This window comes from Podarcis cretensis, assembly GCF_951804945.1.
Source record: "Podarcis cretensis genome assembly, chromosome: 14".
Taxonomy (NCBI): domain Eukaryota; kingdom Metazoa; phylum Chordata; class Lepidosauria; order Squamata; family Lacertidae; genus Podarcis; species Podarcis cretensis.
The window spans coordinates 21,849,975-21,869,147 of NC_137183.1; the positions used below are offsets into that span (position 1 = coordinate 21,849,975).

Below are 19,173 nucleotides of genomic sequence, written 5' to 3' on the forward strand. Positions count from 1 at the left end.
TAGCGCAGCGCACAAGGACTCGCCAAGTGGGCGGCTCGGTTCAGGGGTGGCTCAGGGGCTAGTTAAACTGCCCCTGTGGGCCACTTGTGGTCCATGGGCTACAAGTTGCCGACCCCTGACCAAAGGCATCTGGTCTTGGCAGAACTTATAGGATAAGCACTGCTTCACTCTCCTCCCTCTGTTCTGTGTACAACACAATCTATCAGCATGTATACGTATCTTCTGGATGACACCTAGCGAGGTCTGTAACAGAATGTTCCTTACCATATTCTCTCCCCATGGTTGACAGACACCACCTGATAGTTTGATAAAATTAAGTCTGAGCTGATAGGATGTTTTAGTCCTACCATTTCGATAGATAGATAGAGAGAGAGAGAGAGAGAGAGATAAGATAGAATTTTAGATTTTATTCTATTTTAGTTTCGAGCTGGTTTTAACGTATGCGTTGTTTTTTGTTGTAAATTGCTTTGAGTTACATTTTGTTTAAAAGGCGGGGGGACTAATACGTTCAATAAACAAATAAAATCATCTTGTCTGTCTCAGTCTGTAACCAACTTGAAAGAACTCATCTGCACTACGTGGAATGTATTGCACAGCATTTATCATCTCTGCATTTAGAACTCCTGAGGACATTTTTTATTAATAATGGTAGTATTATAAATGATGTTTGCTTCTGCTACCGCGTAGCTCGATAGAGCACAGCTGCAGCAATTCAATCAAGCAAAGAGCTCTGGAAGAGCACCTTGAGCGATAATAGCAGTGATTTATGAGTTTATATAAAACAGATTGGGTATGAGACCCACACAAGAAGTTTCCAGTGAAAACCACAACTCTTTCTAGTTTGCCAATGAGTTAACTGTGGTCTCAAGTGTACAGGTATAAGCCAGGACCGTGTGTTTACTTGGCGATGATGATGATGATGATGATACAGTGGAACCTTGGTTCTTGAACAGCTTTGCTCCCAAACAAATCAGCTCCCAAACGCTGCAAACCCAGAAGTAAGTGTTCCAGTTTGCGAACGTTTTTCGGAAGCCGAATGTCCAATGCGGCTTCCGCTTGAGTGCAGGAAGCTCCTGCAGCCAATCGGAAGCCATGCCTTGGTTTTCGAACGGTTTTGGGAGTCGAACGGACTCCCAGAACGGATTAAGTTCGAGAACCAAGGCACCACTGTAATAGGAAAGCTTGTGCTCACTTCTGTGACCTGTAAAAAATATATACCAAAATGCCATTTTAAAAATCTGCTTCTTACTATTTTCCATCATTTTTTGGTAGACACAGGAAAGGGGGTGGGTGAGGTACATAAGAAACTAAAGACAGGTAGCACCTTCCAAGTCTTGGACTTTCTATACCACCAAGTCTTGGACTTTCTATACCACCAAGTCTTGGACTTTCTATACTGCCAAACCAAGTAAGTATAGCTAATCATAGGAACATAACAGCATACAGTGGTACCTCGGGTTACATACGCTTCAGGTTACATATGCTTCAGGTTACAAACTCCGCTAACCCAGAAATAGTACCTCAGGTTAAGAACTTTGCTTCAGGATAAGAACAGAAATTGTGCTCCAGTGGCGTGGTGGCAGCAGGAGGCCCCATTAGCTAAAGTGGTGCTTCAGGTTAAGAACAGTTTCAGGTTAAGAATGGACCTCTGGAATGAATTAAGTACTTAACCCGAGGTACCACTGTACAAAGCTATCTTACAGTGAGTTACACCCAGTGCTGTTTTTCTAGAAAAAGAGGTTCCAGAACTCACCATGAACGCCTCCCTTTTTCTCTTATAAGGGCAATGGCGCCCACCTGAGAGGTGCCAGAGTTGAGTTCTGGCTAGCTAGAAAAAAAAAAACCCTGGTTGCATCATTAGTCCATCTAGCTCAGTATTGTCTCCACTAAATGGCAGAGGCTCTCCAGGGGGTGGGGGGCTAAAGGAGGGAATCATTTCCAGGCCTACCAGGAAATGCCTCTGGAGGCTACATTTCTGGCCTTCTGCATGCAAGGCTGAAGCTCTGCAACCTTTCCCTCAATGGAAGCTGATGGGAGTTGGAATCCAACCATTTCTAGTACCTGGAACTGCCCTGAGATCTACAGGTATAAGGGCAGTATACGAATTTAATAAATAAATAATGCCTATAGGCAAGAAGGAATTATATAGCAGAGGTTTGGAGTGCTGTGCCCCTCATCTGTGCCTAGGCGTAGAAATACAGAGAGTTCCGGCAGGACGGGAATTCGTTGTCCCACCTCTGCAATCCCTCAGCAGTCCAGTAATTTTTATTTTTTTATTTTTTTTTTGAGATTAGTAACTTTTGCAGGCTTATAATTAGAAGGCTTAGTGTCCTACTTCTAAACATACCCTCACAACCTTGTTTTGTTTTTACAATTAAAGATTCAGGTGGGTAGCCATGTTTGGTCTGACACAGTCGAAACATAAAAAAATAAAAAATAAAATTGCCCAGTAGCACCTTAGAGACCAACTAAGTTTGTTCTTGGTATCAGCTTTTGTGTGCATGCACTGAAGAAGTGTGCATACACACAAAAGCTGATACCAAGAACAAACTTAGTTGGGTCTCTAAGGTGCTACTGGACATTTTTTAATTTTATATGTTTTTACAATTAAAGACAGAGATTCTCAGAGAGCTGGGCCCTACATCCCTCACGGGTGCCACAAACTCCTGGGCTCCTGGAGGCTGTCCCATTCAGGCGAACAGGGTACTGTCCCCCAAAAAACCTCAGCCAGCCCCCAGCTGCCTGACTGCCTTCTTGCTGACAGCCACTCCAGTATTGCCCCTCAGTATTGCCCCTTGTATAACTCAGCAGGGAGGACAGTAGGGACAAATCCAGAATCAGTTGGTATTGCCTCTCATTTGCTGCAGCTTCACATACAGTTGGGATCCCTGCCTTCTGCCCCACCAGCCCCAATTGGCACCAGCAACCATTACAGACACCTGGTTGATAAGGACATCTAAACAAGATCTAGGTTGCCACTGAGGTCATGAAGAACATCTCTCCTGCTACCTGGGGCTCCCGGAACATTTCACCAGCTCCTAAATTTGGCAAACACTTTGGCATACACATCGTCAGAACATAAGGACCTTGTTTCAGTGCTCTGAGTCAAACAGAATTTGCTGTGTGACTCAAAAGCACTTGGGCTTCTTAACCTGTGCTCACAAGCCAAAAAAGGTTCCTGGGTCCTGGCACGCCTCCCCAAGCATATTTGAATTAAACTTGGCAGGAAGCCACTGCAGCCTCACCCCGATAAGAGCCGAACAAGGAATCAACACCTTGTGCACTTGGTAGCAGGTTTCAAACACACCTGGAACCGTTCAGAGAAAGGAACGCAATTGATCTTGTTCAGAGGCAATATTAATTTGAAGACAGGTAATCTGTTCCTGTCCTGGCTGGAGATGCTGAGGTCTAAACCTAGGGCCTTTTGCGTGCAAAGCAGATGCTCTACCACTAAGCTACTCCTTCCATATCCTGCCTCAGGGTCAGCTCAATGAATTTTGGCACCCAAGGCAAGCCACGAAATGGTACACACACACACACACACACACACACACACACACACACCAAGGCAGGGAAGAAGCGGAAAGTGAAACTCTACATCAGGAATGTGGGGGGGGGGCCTGAAGATCTGCATGCAATGTGTTGCTTGGGGGCCGCCTCTGATGCCCTGGTGGGTCCTGCCACCCGAGGTGGTCGCCTCACCTTGTCTCATGTGAGGGCCGGCCCTGTCCTGCCTCCATCAGCAGCTCTGAACTGCAGGTGGCAACGTTCTACATGCAAAATCACTTTTTTCACAACACAAGGGATGAAGAAATCCACAGGCACAGAATCAGCTTTCTGGTGGCATTTAACTCCGGGATTAACTTCCAAAATCCTTTCTAATTCTCAGGAACCAGAGCAGATCCTTTCGGTGGCTCATTTCCAGCCTTTCTGATCATGTTCCAATATAACCTTTGCAGCTCACTTTCTCAAAGAGTTGCCTGGTCACCGGGCAAGTCTTTCCAGATACCATCAGCTTAACCTACAGCAAACATGGCTCCCCCACACGAATTTTATGTGCAATTTCCCCATGTAGCTAATTTTCTCTTCTTGGGGCTTCAAACACCTTTCTGCACCCTTCTTATGCCATTTCTTTCTGATTGCATTTATCCCCCGCCCCCACGGAGCTCAAAGTAGCGCTCATGGTCCTCCCTCTCATTTTATCTCCACAACAAACATGGATTGAGTGCAGGCCCACAAACATACCCAGGACCCTTCTGCACCACACAGGGATCTCGTGAGCATAAGAAGAGCCTGCTGGATCAGGCCAATGGCCCATGTATCCCAGCATCCTGTTCTCACAACAGCCAACCAGATGCCTGAGGAATAAACCCTCAAGCAGGACCTCTGAAAACAAGAGTTTTCTCCTGCAGTTTTCAGCAACTGGTGTTCAGAAGCATTACTGCATCAGTCTGCCTCTGAAAGAGGGGAGGTTGTTTAGCCTGGTGAGCAGAAATGCTTATGCTGATGGAATGATCTCCTTAGTGCACGTGTGTGTTTTTACTATGTCACCGACTTCCACCTAAAGAAATAAAGCAACGTGGCTTAATTTAGGTCCATTCATTTCAATATGTCTACTGTAACTTGGATGCAGCCCATTGGCTTTGACATGCTCAGTGTGATTTTTGGCTCTTGAGCAGCAGAACAGCTGGATCACACATTGCTTTGGGAAGGCCCCCCATCCCGCTGTGTGTCTGAAAAATCTTTCGTTATGTGGCATGGCGGGGGGGCAACTATTATCAATGCCAAGCCTAAAGCTTGGGTGTATGGAAATTGCAGGACTCCATCAGGCCTCGTCTCCAGTCTCTTGGAAGCCCACTTCCACAAGGAGAGGGGATGGGCCAACAGCTTAGATGGCTTCAAAAGTCAAATTCAATGACTGCTAGCCAGGATTGCTTTGCATGGCACCCAGTGTCAGAGGGAGCATGCCACTTGTTACCACTTTAAACAAACAAAGAACAAAAAACCCTGCAGTTTTCCAAAAACCATTTAGATGGAAAACAAAAGTATGTTCTTATGTTGGATGTTAGCGTTGGAATATTTTGCCCCTGGTTGTACCTTCACCCACTGCCAACCACATTGCTGGGCCAGAAGTAGAATTAGTTGGTTGGTTTTCCAGCCTGTCTGACCTCTGCTTATTCCAGCTAAAACCACTTCCTCCCCCCTATTTCTTGAGTGTCGAGTGGGAGGGAATGTTTATAGAGGGAGAACAGTGAGATAAATGGACACATACTCCCATAATCTCATACATGCACCTCATTCTTCAAGAGCCCATACTTATGTCTCCAAACAGCACCACTCTCACACACAAAAAACCGAGGTATTGAAGTGCAGAACACATCAGAACAGAAAACCAGAAATGTTGGTGCCTTTTCTCTCTATGAATATAGTTCTCAGAGTGGTTAAGTAGTCAGTCCCTCTTCACCCATGATGGGGTGAGCTCCCGTTGCTTGCTCCCTGCTCCTGCCAACCTAGCAGTTCGAAAGCACGTCAAAGTGCAAGTAGATAAATAGGTACCGCTCTGGCGGGAAGGTAAACGCCGTTTCCGTGCGCTGCTCTGGTTCGCCAGAAGCAGCTTAGTCATGCTGGCCACATGACCCGGAGGCTGTACGCCGGCTCCCTGGGCCAATACAGCGAGATGAGCGCCGCAACCCCAGAGTCGGCCACGACTGGACCTAATGGTCAGGGGTCCCTTTACCTTTAAGTGTTGAGTGGGAGGGAGAATAATTTCTGCCCCTGAATGTGGAGGCAGAGCATAGCTAGTAGCCGTTGATAGCCTTATCTTATGTTGCAAGAGCTCCTTGGCAGCTGGATTGAGGTAGAGCTTCCTGGCAATTGGAGGTTTTACAGGAAAGAGCTGCGGCTCAGAGACAGAGCATCTGCTATGTATGCAAAAGGTCCGAAGTTCAACCCCTGGTAGGGCTGGCGCAAGACCCCTGTCTGAAACCTTGGAGAGCAGCTGCCAGTCAAAATAGAGAATACTGAGCTGTTGGTCTGGCCCAATAGAAAGCAGCCTCCTCTCTTCCCAAGTTTGAAGAATGAATGAGAGGATGTGGAGCACTCATGGGTGGTTGATTATGTAGTGCAAGCACGTCATGGCATGCAGAGTGGTTGGGCTTCAGTTTCAAGAAAGCCCACTGAATGCAAACATTGTGACCACTCAGAAACAATTGCTGGTTCAACTGCGGCCACTTTCCTCATGTTTTCCTTGTTTGCATAAAGAACAAATGGTGGTTACTATACAGTAACTCGTGAGCAGCAGCCACGGGGGGGTGGAATGGGAAACAGCCAGGCAAAGAATCAACCACCATTTAAAAGCATCCCATAGTAACCTGAAGATTCCCCACATATTCAAAAGGAGGGAAAACAGCACAGAGCACCGAGGTCACAATCCCAATTCACCCCGAAGACATTTTCCACAAGTCACAGAAAGAAAGAGGCAACTGAATGGAATCATTTGAAAGAAAACTGAAATAAAAAGTTTTTTTTAAAAAACCCAGTATCAAAATCCCATTCAAATATTAGTGTCCAAAACTCATTCAGGTACTTTAATTTAGATTTTCCGCTCTACCTTTTCATTCAGTTCCATTTAATTTGGCAACATGGATATAAAAGGATCTCGACAAACCATCTTACCATTTGCAGTGTGGTCTGCTCCCAGCACATTCCACCCAGCCGGCAATTTCAGATGACGAAACGCCAAAGCCACTTTCTCATCCAGGAAGTCCACATCCCCAGCCGGAGGCCTGGACTTGTCCAGGAACCTTGTGAAGTTCAGAGCCTGTTGGTTGCCAGCGCAGGTTGCCAAGAACTGAGCTGCGTCATAAGCTTCATCCTGAACAAACTGCAGGCTGTCCTCTGCCACCACCAAGAGAGGGGAGCCTTGCTTGGCAGCGCAGAGAGAGACTTTCACCGTCTCGCAGCAATCGTGGCCTGTGGAACAAGAACGGACACAGCTGACAGTCTCCATCTGCAAAAAAAACCCTTTCATTGCACCCTAATTCTACTCCTAAAACCACATTGCAGTCAATTATTCTGCCATAGCATCTACATGATGGATTCAAATGCTGCTTAAACATTGCACCAGCTTCCTTTCAGATTTGTTCCGCTATGGGCAAAGAAAACCATTGTGGCAGTCCCATGCTTATTAGTACTGAGGAAGAATCTCAGCTTGCGCACCACAATGTAATGAGCCTGGGATTAGACTAGATGGGGTTTTGTGGTCACCTCCAGTCCTGTGATTTTAAAGCGGCAAGATGGGATTCTGTAGGAAATGAGGACCACAAAAATTATCAAAACACTTCCTTTCTTAAGTAAATAGCCTAGCCAGGTCTGTTTTGTAATTAAGCTAGAGAAGGGTTCCCATCATTCCTAACCACTGTTCCTGCTAGCTAGGGTTGATGGGAGTCGTAGTCCAACAACTGGAGACCCAAGTCTGGGAAACCCTGAGCTAGCACAATGAGTTGCTACAGACACTAAATAGCTTGAGACCCTTCTAAAAGGTGAGTGTGCACACAGATCATTGCACTACAACTACCAAGTGGATTTAGGTTTCTTGTGGGGGGGGACGACCCACAGGGCAGCATCGGTGCCAGTGTGGTGGAGTGCTTAAGAGTGCCACACCAGGCCATGAGAGACCACAGTTCAAATCCCCTACTCAGTCATGATATAGCACACTGGGTGACCGTGGGTCAGTCGCTGCCTCTCCACCTGACTCACATCATAGGGTTGTTTGTGGGGATTAAATGAGGAGAAGAAGAAGAGGAGGAGGAGGAGGAGGAGGAGGAGGAGGAGGAGGAGGAGTTTGGGTTTGATATCCCGCTTTATCACTACCTGAAGGAGTCTCAAAGTGGCTAACATTCTCCTTTCCCTTCCTCCCCCACAACAAACACTCTGTGAGGTGAGTGGGGCTGAGAGACTTCAGAGAAGTGTGACTAGCCCAAGGTCACCCAGCAGCTGCATGTGGAGGAGTGGAGACACGAACCAGGTTCCCCAGATTACAAGTCTACCGCTCTTAACCACTACACCACACTGGCTCTCTGAGAAGAACCACATACGCCTCCTTGAGCTTCCGGGAAGGGGGGGGGGAGAGGCAGGGTATAAATAATAGAATTGTAGAGTTGGAAGGGACCCTGAGGATCACCTTGTGCAACCCCCTACAATATGAAGCAGAGGCGTCGCAAGGTGGGTGTGCCCCGGGTGTCACCTCCAAAGGTGACAAAATGCTGTGCGGCAGTCAACAGCTGTGAGAGACGCTGTTGCTTTAGCGCACGCAGGCTTCCAAAATGATCTACCCGCGGCATCGCGATCTCCCCAAAAAAGCTCAACAACTTTGGCTCCCCCCCAAAATGAAATGAAGTCAAACCATTGTTGCAGGTGGGGGAAAGAAAAATTCAAAGGGGACGGGGAGGTGACAAGAAATTTTCTGCACCGTGTACCACCTGACCTTGTTCTGCCACTGATATGAAGCTGCCCCATACAGGGATTGAACCTGCAACCTTGGTATTATCAGCACTATGCTCTAACATGCAATAAATAGATAATACAGTGAATATGAATTTATGAGCCTAAGTACTTGAAGGGGGAGAGAGGTGAGGAAGAAAGAGTGTGTTTGGGGCACGTCTTTGAACTTTGAACTTAAACATCCAAGCAAGTTGTGCAGACCCAGGAAACGCGTGACGAACTTCAAACAGCATGCTGAGAGGTGGAAGTTTCATATTTTCAGCACAGCCATTGTTCCATAATTACCAGCCCAGCCCCCTTTAATAGTCAGGTTGGTGACTTATGTCTTCTGCAGGCTCTGTACCCTCCCTCTTTCCCCACTGCTGCACTGACGTCACGACTCCTTCTGCCAGAACAGCAGAGACCATTCACTAATTACTGGAAAAGTTGCTCTGCCCCATTACCTCAGTCTCTGACTGTGTGAATCAACTCTTATCCTCCTTTTCTCTTTGTTTTTAATTGCATAAATGGAGTCGGATCCCTCATCGCCCCCTTGCCACCGCCCAGAAACAAATTTGAAATTTATAACTGGCTCACTTGGGACAGTGGCAGGCGGGAATGTTCCTTTTCCAGAAGTACAGAAAGGAACTTTGCTCCCAGTTGAAAAGAAGAACCCCCACCACCACCACCATCAAAGCTGAAATTACAGGCTCAAGCAGACTAGGAAGTTTTAAATAATTGTGACTTCACGAGCAAGGAAAAGGAAGCAGCTGGGGTTGTTCTTTACAGCGATGACTGCATTTATTTCTTTAACCTAGGGGGAAAAACTCAGCTGATTCGCTCCTCCTGCGCTATTGGGGACTAAGCCATAGTTTTGCTGGTTATATCTAAACCCAGAACTGTGGCTTGTTTCCCCCCCCCCAAAAAAAAAAACCATAAGCAATAAAAAGCCAAGAAAAAAGACATTGGTTACAGCTTGTGAAAGGTCTAGAGCCAGACAAACCATGAACCTGGGGTTGGTCACAATGCTAATCCAAACCATGGCTTAGCTCTGGTCAATATGGCAGGGACGAGGAGCAGGGGAAAAGGGAAGCAGCCATAACTTTTTCACTGTGCACCAAACCATATTGTAGCTTCCAGTTATGTGTGAACGAGTATTATGAAGTACAGGGGCAGTGACTCAGGTAACGAATTGGGCTGTGAGAAGGGTCACGAATACACACACATACCTCTGCCTATTTTCACCAGTGAAATTCTGGGAGGGGATGCAGAACTAAGCAGCATCTGAAAAAACCCAGCTTTCAGAGACTTGGACGAGGTGACAAATTGGATTTGATCAGATCAAACGCATATCCGGCTACAGCAAAGGAGTTTAATGTGTTCCTCGAGGGCAACATGTTCAGTCCCTTTCAAGTGCTTTGATGTCCCCCCCTTCCCTTACAACTGACAAAGATTTGAAGCCAAGAGTGGGGGGGGGCATGGGCCGGGGGGGGGGGGAGATAAGTTTTTGACTTTGGCAATTAGTTCAAAAGATCAGGGGAGCTATTCCATAATGAGCAAGCGACTCCAGGAGGCCCCAGAACCTGTCACTTGAAATTGTCTGCCTAGTTTCTGCAATAGCCAAAAAGAGAAAAGAATTAAGAACACATAATAGGCCTTGGTAAGGCTTTGCACTACAAATGTAGTCAAATGCAGAACCAAAACCAACTTGTTAAAAACTGCATAACCCTCCACCCCACCCAAATACGGGAAATGTTTAAATTTAAATTAGGTCTCCTGCACTTCCAGAGCTCTCCTCCAAACAAAATGCAACCCTGCTGCCACTGGGCAGAGAAACTAAACCAATGATTTCACAGCAAGCTGCAGCTTTTCCTCCCATATTTATTTTCCCATCTCCGTCATGGCTGGTCTTAAGTGGAATTTAATGTTGTGTGGCGCATGCATTTTATTGTTTGTTTGTTTGCACTGTAATTTCAAAGGACAAAGGTAGAACAGAATACAGCAGCACCTCAGCTTACGTTACCTTTGGGTAACGTAAACTTCAGGTTGCGAAAGCGGCAAACTCGGAAGTGTTTCGCCGCGCGCACATGCGCAGAAGTGGCCCCTCCAGTTGCGGAAACCTCGGGATCCGACTGGAGCTCCGGAACAGATCCTGTCCACAACCGGAGATATCAGTGTAGATAGATAGATGATAGATAGATGATAGATAGATAGATAGATAGATAGATAGATAGATAGATGATAGATAGATAGATAGATAGATAGATAGATAGATAGATGGCCTCCAATATGACAGACCCTCCAAGTTTCCCTATTTTCCATGCCTTTCCCTAACTTGTAAATGTACTTTTGGCAATAAATACCTAATTCTTCACTCTGGACATCGCATGCCTGTCAGCACTGTGACACTGTCCGGCACTTGGAAAAACCACAGGTCGCAGCCAATGCTAGTCCTTCTCAGAGCAGACCAACTGAAATTGTTGCAAATGACTAACTTAAATTCATTGATTTGACTGAATAGGTACCACTCCAGCGGGAAGATAAACTGTGTTTTCGTGTGCTGCTCTGGTTCGCCAGAAGCGGCTTAGTCATGCTGGCCACATGACCCAGAAGCTGTACGCCGACTCCCTCTGCCAGTAAAGCGAGATGAACACCGCAACCCCAGAGTCATTCGCGACTGGACCTAACGGTCAGGGGTCCCTTTACCTTTTTACTCTGAATAGGATTAGCAATCGATAAAACACCATGATACTGCTTGCTGATTTTTGCATTTGCGCAGCAGGGATGAGCTCCTATTCTCCTGCGCCATGCAAGAGAGATGGGGCTCACCGCAATCCCCTCCATATACACACAGCTGGGCTGAGTTTTACACGTGAATTAATTTCAGAAGACCATGCTCCCCCCCAACTGTCTCTGGTCTATGCCCCTTCAAAATACACTTTGCAGAATTCTTTGGGACTCTTTAAAGATACTGCTTTAAATGCAAAGTGCAGGTAGGGCCTTAGTGTGAAACGGACCTCAATTCTGTGGCCAGTTTGAGTGTTTGAACCCACTGGCCTATCTTTTGAGATAGGGAAGGCAACGAAAGTCTAGACAGGCAAACAGCAAAAAGTGGCGCAGCCCACAGTTCAGCATTTTGGCTCGCGTTACGGTCAGCCGCTTTCCAAACGAGTGGTAACCATCCAAGCAGGCTCCTTTATCGTCAAGCGGCATGGAGACAAAAACACTGCTGTAGCTAAACAAGTGGCAGCTGGAAGCCAAGCTCAGCGCATGACTTCATGGCCTGTCCACCCAGGAGTGGAAGCCGACCCATCCAAGAGCTCCTATTTTGAGGTCTCGGATCTCACAGAACAAACAATAGGCATTCAGCTCCAGCAGCTATTTTTAAGTTTCCATAGAAAAGGCAGGATAGCATTGCCTCTGAAGGCAACCGCAGACAGCAGCTCACCAGGACTGAAGTCTGGGGGTGCAAATCTCAAAGTGCATAAAACTAGATTAGGCATCTCTAAAAAGCACCCTTGTCTGTACATGCACCACACTAAAAGTGGTTTAGGACCTGAAAGGGGGGGGGTTAACTTATTAAGCTGCATTTATTGGCCACTTAATGTAAAAGAGATGCCTCAAAGCAACTGAAAGGTAAAGGTACCCCTGACCATTAGGTCCAGTTGTGGACGACTCTGGGGTTGCGGCGCTCATCTTGCTCTATAGGTCGAGGGAGCCGGCGTTTGTCCGCAGATAGCGTCCGGGTCATGTGGCCAGCATGACTAAGCCGCTTCTGGTGAACCAGAGCAGCACAAAGAAACGCTGTTTACCTTCCCGCAGAAGCAGTACCTATTTATCTACTTGCACTTGACGTGCTTTCGAACTGCTAGGTTGGCAGGAGCTGGGACCGAGCAACAGGAGCTCACCCCGTCGCGGGGATTCGAACTGCTGACCTTCTGATCGGCAGGCCCTAGGCTCTGTGGTTTAGACCACAGCGGCACCCGCGTCCCCAAAGCAACTTACGACAGCATAAAATACAAAAGAGCTAAAAAAATCAGTTAAATATCAGAAAACAAAATGCAATCAACAAAATTATTTTATTCAATAATACTGCAAAAATGGGAAATCCTACCCCAAAGCTATGGTTTCTTGACTTTACTGTAGAGGGTCAGCAACTGGTATATCCCAAGCTAAATCCAGCCCCATTAGAGTTCCTCCTTGATCTCCCAGGCAACACACATGCACATATTGCTCCAACTAGACTGCTTAACTGTGCTTCTAGGCCCAATTCAAGTTGCTGATGTTAAACTCTAAAGCCCTAAATGGCTTGGAACTGGGTTGTCTAAAGGACTGCCTTTGCCCAAATAATCCTGCCAGTTTATTAAAACCAACTACTGTGTGCTTGATAAGACAGTCAATTAGATTGGTGGGCACAATAGACAGGGCCTTCCCTGTGCTGGCTCCCATAATTATAGAACTCCCCCTCCAATGGGCTGCACCCAACATTTTCTGTCTGCTAGTGTGAGGGAACTTGTGTTAGTGAACAGGTTTTAATGTCATACAACAGAGGAATCAAATGCAGAAGCTGCGCTAGTGGGAAACCATTGTGCAACAGACTGTGCAATTCATTGTGCATCGAAGTCACCAGCAACCTTGGCATTCTCTTGTGCAACAACATTTCACCAGCAGAACAAGTACCACTAAGTGGCTTTACCTTAACACTAAATTTGATGCAACCCCACGAACTATCACTTCAGTACAGGCCTTCAAATGTCAAAGACCCATTTGTTCTCGTGTGCCTTTTCTTTCTTTCTTTCTTTCTTTCTTTCTTTCTTTCTTTCCTTCCTTCCTTCCTTCCTTCCTTCCTTCCTTCCTTCCTTTAATGCCACTGTCTTTATGTAATAAAAGTTAATGGTCAGCCCCTTTAAGGGGCCTTCTAAGTAAAATTCTTGCTCAACAGGGCTTCATGGCACTCTCTTTTGCCTTTGGGGTGGGGAAATGACGCTATGTTTCATACGAAAGGGTATTTTTTAAGAAAGAAAAATCAAGGCCACATGACTGCTGCTTTCAAGTGACCATCTCTTACACAACTTGTTTACTCTTGTGGTCTCCCAGGACAAAGATTATTTCATAAAAGGAAGAAGGGAAGAGAATTATTTTTACAGCAAACATTTAAAAACTCACAAGAAACTGAGAATGGGTTGCGCCCTGGGCAAAAATAGCAAAATTAACGTATTTATATTTATTAACCTAATTGAACGAGAAGGTAGAAAGCATGCCACTTTTTTATTTTTATTTTTTAAATATTTTATTAAGGGTTTTCTTGTTTTACAGTGTAAGTGTAATGCCTCGTATTTTTTTCCCCCCATGTAACATTTTTACAAATCCATTTCATTTGTTGAGGCATTAGGGGGAGAAGAAAAAAGAAAAAAAAAAGAAAGGCGGGGTGGAGGGAGGGGAGATGGATGGGGGTGGGGGTGGGTAGCGGTGTTTCTATTATGTTTAATGTATGTAGTTTGGTGTCAGCGTGCTTGTGTTGTTCACTTGTGTTCCTTTGGTGGTGAGAGAGGTTGGGGTTGGCCTAGGATGTGATTGTTTGTTTGTGATTGGCTGTGGTGATCTTTGTTTTCGTGTGTGAGTGAGGTGGGTGGGTGTTTTGGATCAGGTTAGCCATATTGATTTGTATGCTGTTGGTGGATTATTGTCATTGCCCTGTTGGGCTGTGTATGTGATAAAGGGGAGCCATACCGGGGTGAAGGTGTCTTCTTCTGTTTGTCCCCGTGTCAGTTTCAGTTTATTAGTTAATTTTTCTAGTAGGGCTGTTTCCCATACTATTTGGTACCATTGGTCCATGCTTACTCCTGACAGGTCTCTCCAGTGTCTGGTTATGGTGTTTCTGGCTGCTGAAAGTAGGTGGGTTATGAGTTCTTTGTGGTGTAAATGGGCATTGTTGTCTTGGAAGATGTTTAGTAGGGCCAATTCTGGGGTGAAGTCTAATACTTGCTTAGTTATTTTACATATTTCTTGTATGGCTGTTGTCCAGAATAGTTGGATTTTGGGACACTCCCACCACATGTGAATGTATGTGCCTGTGGAGGTGCACCCTCTCCAGCATTTTGGTGAGGTTCCTGGGTGTATTAGCGCTAGTTTCCTTGGTGTTAGGTACCACCTGTAGGTGAGTTTCAGTGTGAGTTCTTTTCTTTTCGTTGATATGGATTTAAAGGGGGGTTTAGACCACATTCTGGTCCATTGAGTGGGGTTAATCTCATAGCCTATGTCATTCTCCCATTGTTTTTTGATTGCGTCTAGGGGATTTGCGGGATTTTGGAGTAGTATTTTGTATATTGCGGATACCGTCCCTTTACCGTTTCCCTTGCATGCCACTTTTTTTAACAAAGCTGCAGATCTTCATAGGCAACTCAGTTCAGAAGGGTGCAGCTGCCCACAAAGGCTGTTCCCTGGGCTAAGCAACCACAGACACACCAGGGGACCCTTGCTTAGCCATGGTTAAATGGTTGGGAGAGCACTGAAGATTATGTGCTCCCTTCGCTGCCCCATCACTTCCCCAGCTAAAGTCGCCCCATCTATCTAAACCACAGTTGATGTTCCCCAGCTACACATCATTTCGCCGGGCTGGAATGTGTCCTTGAATCCTGATAATGCCTGTTGCTTGCCAGGGAGGAGGATAAAGGGTGTGTGTTTATAGAAACTAGCCTACTATACAAATCTAAAGACCCCCAATTTTGCCTCTGGTGCTGCTCACAAACTGCCACAGGCTGTCCAGAGAGGAAGGCTGAAAAACAGGTTCCCTCGCTCACCCCTGGCTTATAATGGTAGATTTGCGGGAGATCTTTTTTGTAAAAAAAAGGAACTTACCAGGCGCAATTGTCTCCAATGTCCCTGAATCAAGCTTCCTAGTGCTGGTGCAGTGCTGAACGGCGGATCCAGTAAACACAAGGTAGAAAACTACATCATCGCTTCCAGCTTTGTCATCCTCGGTAAGCAATACGGTGATTATGCAGTCGCCCTAAGAGGAGAAGAAGTGCATAAGGATTTAATATTTCTGGAATTTTATTTTTTGCATTTCTGGCTCACAGCCTTGTGAGAGAAAGTGACTGCGAGCTTCATGGCTCAGAGTGGGGATTTGAACCCTGGTCTCCCAGGCCCTAATCCAATACTTCATCCATTCAAAGGTCTGGGGTAGAGATACAGTCTAACAACCACCTTTCCCTTTCCCAAGAAGCACATTTAAAATAAAATGTGTTGGTTTTTTAGAATAAAAAAGAATACACAAAGACACAGCCAAAGAGAAGCAACAATTTACTCATTTCCGTGGGGAGAGCAAAGTCCATTCAGCTGCTGCCACCAGGATCAAGCTGCCAATAGGCACTGAGGAATTCTCTCACACCTCTTAATCGCCAATAAGATAAAGGAAGCATGAATAAAAAACATCAGACCTGGAACTCCAAGACCAGAGTTCAGGTCCCCAGTTACAAAGCTCAGCAGGTGACCTAGGGTCTGCTCTCAGTCTAGTCTAGTCTAATAGGATTGCCAAGGGGAGAAATCCACACAGTGCCCTAAATTCCTTACGGAAGGGGGTCTGGTACAGATGAGATACTTAGTGCATGTTTTCCGGCTGCAAATACTAAGGAAAAATAACCACCACCGGTTCTTTCTTTCTTTCTAAGTAAAACTGGGTCCAGAAATATGTTTCCCTCCCACACACATAATAAACCCTGTCAGTAATATAAATTCACAATTTCTGGTGTAAGGTTCACGGTTTTAAACAACTCTGGAGCTACAGCAAAGCGCAGATGAATTCCTGTAACCTAGGAAGGCAATCTGTTTCCAAAAGCACTGCTGCCCTCAACCCAGAGAGAGACGTTTTAATTCATGCATGTTTACCTTTCCTCATTTATTATTACCCAAATAATGTCATCTGCTTGAGATCACTACCACACAAGGTGGTTATTATAACCCCAGTTCATTTGAAGCAGCCAAGCCGGGCAGCCAAACTCCATTTGGAGAAAAGTCTCCCAAGATCAAAAGAGCCTCTGGCACAGGCCGGCAAACAAAAGTATAACTTAATTTCGTACCTAGCTTTGATTGACTAATGTTTACCTGGCTTGGTGCCCCGCTGCCAATGAAAACACACCATTTAACACCACCACGCACACGCATGCGCGCGCGCACACACACACACACACACAAAGGTCACCTTTACTTTCAAGTCAGGAACCTTTCAGAGACGTGTACCTGGAAGTAGCTGTGTCTTCACAGCCCACTCCATTTTTAGCTACAAAAAGTGGGAGAAAGCTACATCAACAGTTCCACAGCCAAAAGGCAACAATGGTCAAGAGAGCCAGGCTGCAGCATTTTGTAGGAAAAGCCCTGCTAGGATCAGGCCAAAGGTCCAGCAACTTCTTCTCCCAGTGGTCAACCGACTCCAGGCCAAAAGCAGGACCTGATCATAGCAGCCCTCTCTCTGCTCATGACCTCCAGCTAAAGGCAAGGTAAAGGTAAGGTAAAGGGACCCCTGACCATTAGGTCCAGTCGTGGCCGACTCTGGGGTTGTGGCGCTCATCTCGCTTTATTGGCCAAGGGAGCCGGCGTACAGCTTCCGGGTCATGTGGCCAGCATGGCTAAGCCACTTTCTGGTGAACCAGAGCAGCACACGGAAACGCCATTTACCTTCCCGCCGGAGCGGTACCTATTTATCTACTTGCACTTTGACGTGCTTTCGGACTGCTAGGTTGGCAGGAGCAGGGACCGAGCAACAGGAGCTCACCCCGTCGCGGGAATTCAAACCGCCAACCTTCTGATCGGCAAGTCCTAGGCTCTGTGGTTTAACCCATAGTGCCACCCGCATCCCTCCAGCAAAAGGTACTCAAGAGGAAATCCTGAGCAATGGTCTGGCTTAGCATAAGGCAGTTTGCTATGTCCTACATCAGCCTTCTCCAAGGGAAGACTTAAGAACGTAAGAGGAGCCTTGCAGGATCAGACCAGAGGCCCCTCTAGTCCAGCATCATGTTCTCACAGTGGCCAAACGGATGCCTATGGGAAGCTGAAAAGCAGGACCTGAGCAATTGACATTCAGAGGCACACTGCCTCCAATGGTGGGGGCTGCACACAAAATTTGTCTCAATTCACATAGGGAAGGAATAGCTAACCTTTTTCATACTGAGGGCAAGAGTGACCCACCCTTGCACTTCTTAATGTGGCCCTGGGGAGTGTTCCCCTTTTCCTCCAAATATGAAAAAGAAGGGCAGGTTTTCCTCCAGAGCCAACAATTTGCTTGTCGCCGGCAAACGCATTTGCAAACCACGTGGTCGCAGCTATCGCAAGATAGGGATGGCGCTTAAACAAAAGTGTCCACCTACTCTAAACCTACAATCTAATGAAATCCAGACATCAACACAATGGCTTTTGTTTTCTTTTTAACTGAAGGGCAGCAATTCTTTGCAAAATTAAAAAAAACAGTGTGCCAAACAGAATGAAAAACTAACAGTCAACACTTGCTCATAACGCAGCCATTCTCCGCATTAGCAGAGGATTGTTAATACTAAGCAAGCAAAGCCTCTGGTGACAGTTTGCATCAATCCCTTCGTAGCAGGACTGGCCACCAAACCGTATCGCAGATGGTCAAGGACGATTTCCCAAAGTGGCTGCCCACAAAACAGACCTGACACCTTTCATCAGCTCCCTCTGTAAGCAGGCGTTAGCCAGGGGAGCATCTAACACTTTGTTAAAGGTTTCTGCCTGGGAGTTAGATTAGATATGCAAGAATAACACAGACCCATGAACATGTCTAGTTGTTCTACATTTTTTTCAAAAAAAAAAAAGAATCCAATTATTTCTCCTGGAGTTAATATGCAGGTTACATTCTTGGATGAGGGCCACATTCACACCATACCTTTAAAGCACTGTGACACCAATTTAAACTCCCATGGCTCCCCCCCACCAAAGAATTACGGTTAAGGGTGCTGAGAGTGGTGCTGTGGTCTAAACCACTGAGCCTCTTGGGCCTGCCGATCAGAAGGTCGATGGTTCAAATCCCCATGATGGAGTGAGCTCCCCTTGCTCTGTCCCAGCTCCTGCCAACCTAGCAGTTCAAAAGCATGCCAGTGCAAGTAGATAAATAGGTACCCCTGCGGCGGGAAGGTAAATGATGTTTCCGTGCGCTCTGGTTTCCATCATAGTGTCCTGTTGCACCAGAAGCGTTTTAGTCATGCTGGCCGCATGACCCGGAAAGCTGTCTGTGGACAAGCACCGGCTCCCTCGGCCTGAAAAGTGAGATAAGAACCACACCTGATAGTCGCCTTTGACTGGACTTAACCGTCCAGGTGTCCTTTACCTTTACCCTTCACAGGGAGGTACGAATTGTAGCTCTGTGAGGTTTAACAAGGTTTGCTGATTTTATCTGTGTTTTATTCATAGAATCTTAATACTAGCAAACTCACACCAATTGCTCAGGAATTCTAAAAGATCACACACACACACACAAATCAGTGCTATTTTGAAATCAGGAATTAACATTTGTGCTGTTTTGAAAACCCCAGTTCACCGTCTTGATTCAAAATGGGATCCAATTGCATCCAGACAAAAACTTGTCCTTTCATCTCAGGATGAATGCATCATACAAATGCATGGTGAACAAATAACATTCCAAAATATATAGTACATTATTTTGTTATGTACACCACTTAAGAG

General features: G+C 46.1%; 1 protein-coding gene across 5 annotated transcripts in view; it reads right to left on the minus strand.

Moving 5' to 3' along the window:
* The window catches only part of AKAP13 (A-kinase anchoring protein 13), a 246,935-nt gene that overhangs the window by 143,818 nt on the left and 83,944 nt on the right, over positions 1 to 19,173 (minus strand). For all 5 annotated transcript variants that reach the window (XM_079954144.1, XM_079954146.1, XM_079954145.1 and 2 more), the window contains exons 4-5: positions 15,340 to 15,490; positions 6,676 to 6,972 (exon numbers count right to left, since the gene is read on the minus strand). In XM_079954144.1, coding sequence (XP_079810270.1) covers positions 6,676 to 6,972; positions 15,340 to 15,490 — 448 coding nt within the window. The remainder of the gene's footprint in view (positions 1 to 6,675; positions 6,973 to 15,339; positions 15,491 to 19,173) is intronic.